Raw genomic sequence first — 6,891 nt, forward strand, 5'->3', positions numbered from 1 at the left:
GTCCTAAACCAAGGTATTACAATGAAAGAAGTAAAAGTTGGCTGTTTCTCAGTGTTTAGCAGATCCTAGGACACTGGCACCATCTGGTAATCGCCAGACAGGAACCGTGCTTTCTTGTCTGCCTGGTATTTGGTAGGGTTACCCTCCGCAAGGATTGCGCAGGCCCACACCAGTTGCTTAGGTTCAGAATACCAGGTTATTTACTTTCCATCCCATCCGTTTCTTCTGTCCATTGTGAGTGTCTCCACAAATGTCCCCTGTTGCCACACGTACACTAGACACTTGGTGATTCCCAACCTTTGTGAATTGCAACACTGTAATGAATCTATTTTTGTTGTCTTTCTTCCTCCATACTTTCAAAAGATTTGTTATGCAATGTTATGCATGTAAAGGAGAGTGAATGAAAATAAGTTTGTTTAAAATGGCAACCCTTGAGAAATTGAGGGGTACCCTTGATTGTGTCAAAACTGGGGTTGGGATTCATTGGGCTATGTGGTCATAACCATTTTTTCCCTCATTTTAACAGGATTAAAATTATTAGGAGTATGGCTTTAAATTATCTTGCTGGATTATTTATCCCTGAATCCATATGAATCTTGCACACTTTCAGAAATTAATTCAATTTTAAATCTTAATAGTACTTCTTAGTCACTTATACCATTAGTTAATTTCTAAAAAGCAAGATGATCTGATTATGAGCATGGTTAGCACTTAATAGTTGCTTAGCAATTTAAGGTAAATGTTGATTTTTTCAAGGATAATTATGGACTGGATATATGTAGAGTGCTTAGAGCCTGGCACATAGTAAACACTACATATAAAGTGTTTGCTGCTACAGTCATGAGTCACTTAACGACGGGGTATGTTCTGAGAAATGTGTCATTAGGCGATTTTCTTGTTGTACGAACATCATAAAGTGTACTTACATACACCTAGATGTTATAGCCTACTACACACCTAGGCTATCTGGTACTAATCTTGTGGGACCACGGTTGTATATGTAGTCCATTGTTGACTGAAACGTCCTTATGCGGCACATGACTGTATTGTTGCTGCTGCTGTTACTGTTGTTGTTGAAGACTGGGGGTAGGTCCTGCCTGGTTGTCATTTCCCAGTCTGCCAAATCGTTCATGCTCCACTTTTCTCAGTTGCTAGACGTGTTTAACTGAAATTGTAGGAGCGTTTCACCTAAACAAAAATGGAAAAGAGTTAGAGTGCATTAAGTTTCCAAGTGGTTGATGTAAATTATTTTGGCCATAATAAATTATTAAAATGTTAAAGTCCAAAATCTTTGCAGATTTAAATAATATCCAGCTGTTGTTATATAATTATTGTACTCAACCTCTAATTTAGGACAGTGCCTTTTAAATATTTTTGTATGATTACTCTTAAAGCCTCCCATATATTTCCATACTATAGAAAGCGTATATTTGTATATGTTACTTTGGTTTTAAGGTGCTTATTGTAATATTTTTTAATGCTTTTTGGAAGCCCAAATCTGTAAATAACTTCTTTTTTTCTGCTTGAACTCCTCCAGCTTGCTGAAACAAATTCAAGTATCAAGTGCTTGGACTCCATGTGCTGTTTCTCAGAAGGAGAAACAGTGTGCGCATCTGTTGGAAGAATGCTGGAACGAGTAATAGGAAGATGTAGTCCGACCCATGTCAGCAGGTGTGAAATTTCTCTAAGTAACCTTTGCTGCAGATGAGTATTTATCAGTGCTTGCTTTTGTGGGTCATAACAAAAAATACCAATTTTTTTGGCAAATGCCGCTTAAATTTATTTGAAAGTGAAATGGATTCATTCCTTCATCTGTTTCCCGAAGAGACATATTATTATTTAGAGGATGTTAAGGAGTAGAAATAACGTTTTTCACACCTTGGTGTTCTTAAGGTGAATGATATCATATTCCCAAAAGCAGAGCAGCGGTGTCCTGGTGTGCGTGAAGGGTTACATATGGGCAGATATAAATGGTGATTTCCATAGTCCACAGCGTGCCATGTGAATAGTGTCATGTGCCTTGGCTTGGAAGAGATTGGAACAAGTATCTTAAGAGCAGGGAAAAGGGTGGAGGAGGCACTACTTTTATCTGTTGATAAAAGAATTTTTAATATGTGGTTAACTTTGTGTTTTAAAAATGATGAGTATGATGTCATTCACGTATCATAAAATTCAGGTAACTGGCAAAGTTGTTAGTTCCCACTTTGCCTTCAGTTATGGCCATGTCTTTATGGTACAGTTGCATTTATAAATAGCATTCTTATGTTAATATAATGCCTATAGTTTCAGTCCCCGTTTATTGATTATAAAGTATGATCAAAAATATTTCCATAATGCTGTGATTCCATTTTGTGGTAATTTTATTCTACATAAAAGAATTACCATGAGCAGTTAACTTTCTTGGGACTTATGTTTTGACTTACACTATTGTATTATAAAATGTATTATAAGAAAGCAGCACTGTCATGTAGCTAGGCCAATGAGTTTCCCAAAGGAAGTTCCAGAAGGACTTAATTTATAATTATATTTTATTTAAGATAGCTTTAGTGTGCAGAACTAAGGTGGAAGTTAGACTAAGAGACTACTATTGAACTTCTACGGAATTTTTAAAATTTCTACTTCAACAGAAAGGTCTCTTTAATGACAATATGCATCTTCACTATTTAAAAAAATAACTAGAATTAATTTTAAATGAGCCAAAAAATATTTTTCTGCTTCATGTATATTCCCATTTTTCTTGATAACAATTATTTAGGTAATATGCCTCCGTTATTCTTCACATAGCCATTTTTATACTGCATTATCCCTTTTCAACCTGCCCCAGGAATAATGAGATTTAGTTTGGCATATTCTCTTGAAGACGGCTGTTATCATCTGTACTTGTTTTCACTTAAAATTGTGGCTTTTGTTTTGTAAGACTTTATTTTTTTATTTTTCTAATATAATGTTTAATAGTAATTAGTGTCTTATTTGACAGACTATAAATACCTTTCCAATTTTGTCTGATATCTCAGGTTGTATTTTTGGTTACTACTGTCTTATGTCCCTTTATTCTTCAAATGAATAACCTAATAAGTCTTTAGAGATCTGTTCATTTTTTCTAGTGGATAAAATCACACAGTATGCAGAGCCACTCGGTGCTTCTCAAAGGGCTAGATGAAAATTGCCATAGATCCATTGACATTATATTTAAACTCTGAAAGTCATTTTGAAATGTAGAGTTTTGTTTTTGTTTTTTACACGTAATTGTCTTAGTGAAATATGTTTGGCATTCCTGTTTTGATTTTGGAACAGCCTCTGTTCTATGTTTTTATTTCATTCTAATTTAAAAGGAAGGCAAGGTTGATGCATCTATTACAAAATGTAGACGTCCTTAGATTCATTAACATATGAAACGTCAGAGGTAATGGGCATCACTTGAGAAATACAGCTAGTGCTTTCATATGACAGATCTCTCTGCTGACTAAACTTTTACTATGCAGGCACAAAAATTCTACTTGCATTTTATTAATTGTTGTCATCAAAGAAATATGCCATTATTGCAAGCTCAGTTTCAAAGGCAGCATCGGGGTGCTGTATAAAGGATATGCCATATTGTACCCTAAAAGGCTGTACTTCACAATAAATGATTTTCTCTATTATTTTACCAACAGTTACTTTATCTTAATTAAAACTATTTTCTAAATAGAAAGGAGATAATAGTTAATATGTTGTTCAGATTTTTAATATTCTGTCAGATATGATATTTAACATACGAACGCACCTATGTGCTTTGAAAAGATCAAAAATGAAGGAAAACTTACCTAATAAGATTCTTCTACGTAAGCAATGGTTGGAAAAGAAGAAAAGCTAATATAAAATATAGGCAGTTTGGGAGTGGAAAGGACTCCAGATAATTGGGGTGTTGATAGTTATGTTTTGTCATGTGTCTGAGCATACTTTTTCTTGCATAAGTACTTACTCAAAGAAATGCTCAGTCTCACTGCATTCATTTATTTCACAAATACTGAGTGCCTACTATGTACCAGGCACAGTTCTAGGTGCTAGAGAGACAGTAGTAAACAAGGCCTTCCTTAAACTAAGGTAGATATTATTTAAGGTTTTCTGGAAACTAATAAAAATTAGAGAACCTGTAAACCACTGGTATGATTGTTGCTAGTTTGTCTTCCTCTTTGCCAACTTTGTAGAGTTTCTAGGTTCCAAACTTCATTACAACTGTGCTCACTTAATTGATATAAAATTGATCTACATACAGAATCTCTAGGAAACAGCAGATTATTTGGTAAAAGTGAATTTCGGCCATTTTCAATGATGGTCTCTTGGGGCCAGCCCAGTGGTATAGTGGTTAGTTTGTGCACTCCGCTTCAGCAGCCCAGGGTTCGCAGGTTCAGATCCCAGGCACAGACCTATACACTGCTCATCAAGCCATGCTGTGGCAGTGTCCCATATACAAAATAGAGGAAGACTGCCACAGTGGTTAGGTCAGGGACTATCTTCCTCAAGCAAAAAGAAGATTGGCAACCAATGTTAGCTCAAGGCCAATCTTCCTCACCAAAAAAAACCCAAAAAGCTAGTCTCTTCCTCTAACATTTTTGTTTAAGGAAAGTGGAAACCCTGGAAAAAGTTACATAAAATGTATTTAATGTTAAGTGCTTTTAGTTTTTAAGAAAAGCACCTTAGCCTTGGTAATCCTAATGTTGTCCTTGAAATAGGTTAGGCTATTTTAAGCATGGAGAGCTATTTTTGCTCTTGAGTTATTTTAGCTTAAATTAGCACAGCTGCAAATAAAATATTATGTAATGGATTGCTAATAGGCTGTATTATTCAGACAGTGGTTAATTTTTCCAGACCAGTAGAGGATCACTTGTTTTCGTGAAGTGAAAACCCTAGTGACATACAGGTATCTTTGATACCTATTGAATAAAGCATTTACTACGTGCGAGCAAATTATACTAAAATCTTTAGAATAGGATTTATAGCTAAAAAATAATAATAATATAGTATGAACATACTACTGTTTCATTCCATACTTTTGATAAATGGGATTTTTGTTTGTTGGTTTGCTTCTCTGATATCAAAATACACCCTAGTTGCTTTTCAGTAAAACTGAATATGCATACCTCTTAAAACATACTTATTTCTTACTGAATTGTTAAGATTTTTAAGAGCGTCTTATGCTTTACTGCCTCTAGAAATTGTTTTAATGCAAAGGAATGTCTGAACTTTGGCTAATATTTTTATATAATGATTAGAGCCTTATTTTTCCCAAGTTTTTATACGATATAAATGGAATATCCATTCAATGCTAGTATGAAGAACTTCTCTTTAGCATTTAAAAATGAATCAGTGACTATTTTAATACTCAAATTGCATTTTGGTCTTAAGTTTCAGAGTAAATTACTTTTTCTTAATTAAAACATGGGTCCTGGTGAGCTAAACTTTTCTCTTCCTGTTACTTTAGATTATGGAGTGCATCGGATCCTTTCTGTAGCAACGACAGGAGCATCTTGACTCTCTCCACAATGGAATCATCCACTTGTTAAAGTGGCAGTAGTACTTTGTGGGAGCCATTTCAACTCCTTTCCTCAAATTCAGCATGATCATCCTGGTAATGGCCGTGCTGGCTCCTCAGATTTGCTTTCTGAAATCTCGGGGAGTAGTTCACACCCACTCAGTTATAATGGCAAACAAACAAAAAGCATTAACACGAGCCCCTTCCAGCCCCCTGAATTTAAATCTAAACATGTTAAAATTTTTGAATAAAGAGACATTTTCCATCTCTTTGTCTGGATTGTCCCTTGTGCTTATGGGACTCTTTAATGGCATTTCAGCCTCTTGCTAAGGCCACTATATTTTAATATCAAGATAGACAAGGGAGATAATTCCTAGTTAATTGTATTTTTTAGTATTAGCTTGGTTATTGAGTGTTCTATTTAAATCTGCTTCTGTAAATTATGCTGAAAAGTTTGCCTTGAAAACTCTATTTTTTTATTAGAGTTATATTTGAAGCTTTTCATGAGAAAAGTTAATGTGAATAGTAAGGAATTTTGGTCTCTCAGTGACCTATGTTGTTAATTCATTAATGCTTTCTAAGTTCACAGAGCAAATTAGGAGAATGCGTTTCCAACCGTTTTTTCCTGCACTTTGGTAGTAAATACATAGGAATACCAGACTTCTCTCTGTGTACTGTAGCACAACCAGTAAAGTTAACCATTTACATGCAAGCGGTGTACCATATCTCATATCTGTAAACTGGAATCAAGTCCATTCGCCAAATTTCAATATGATGTTTACTAATATTTTTGTGACAGAATATGAAGAACCGTTAGGGTGTAAATTATATACCATTAGCATATTATTATTTAATGTGTTTATCATTGGATCTTTTGCATGCTTTAATCTGATTAATATATTTCTATTTGCTTTTTTTCTCTCTATCTGAAAGCTCTGTTTATAGTATTTTATGACACTGTTGTCAAGTTCAACTGTATCAATAAAAAAAAATTTGGACAGGATTTAAATATTGCAAATACTTTTAATTATACAAATAAAAATATTAGCGTAATTAAGCCAATAAAAAGAGAAAAGCCTCTTTCTTTGGCTAACTTAGACTTGCTCTTGCCTTTCTTTAAGCTAGATTTTAGAATAAAGGATTTTAGGTGAGAATCCTGTTATTTTTAGGTTAGTATACATTATCCAAATTACAGCATACCACCACAGTAAAGTGAAATTTGCCCAGTGTCCAATTATAAGGTATATTTTCAGGTGTGGCTATAGGATGTAAATGAAACAAAGGCTAAAATGCTAAATTCTGTGAGGTAATGGCAGCAATAAATTAAATGCTAAGAATGATTAATCAGGTACATATTACTGTAATTAACTTACTGCACT

General features: G+C 34.3%; 1 protein-coding gene across 19 annotated transcripts in view; it reads left to right on the forward strand.

The window, feature by feature from the left end:
• ATP11B (ATPase phospholipid transporting 11B (putative)) overlaps positions 1 to 6,587 on the forward strand; it is a 110,881-nt gene extending 104,294 nt beyond the window's left edge. For all 19 annotated transcript variants that reach the window (XR_011429068.1, XR_011429067.1, XR_011429070.1 and 16 more), the window contains 2 exons: positions 1,538 to 1,671; positions 5,462 to 6,587. Coding sequence is in view for 11 of the 19 variants with exons in the window: in XM_070243308.1 (XP_070099409.1) it covers positions 1,538 to 1,671; positions 5,462 to 5,543 (216 nt within the window). In the remaining 8 variants the exon portion in view is untranslated. The remainder of the gene's footprint in view (positions 1 to 1,537; positions 1,672 to 5,461) is intronic.
• Positions 6,588 to 6,891: the final 304 nt, after the last annotated feature.

This window comes from Equus caballus, chromosome 19 (assembly GCF_041296265.1).
Source record: "Equus caballus isolate H_3958 breed thoroughbred chromosome 19, TB-T2T, whole genome shotgun sequence".
NCBI lineage: Eukaryota > Metazoa > Chordata > Mammalia > Perissodactyla > Equidae > Equus > Equus caballus.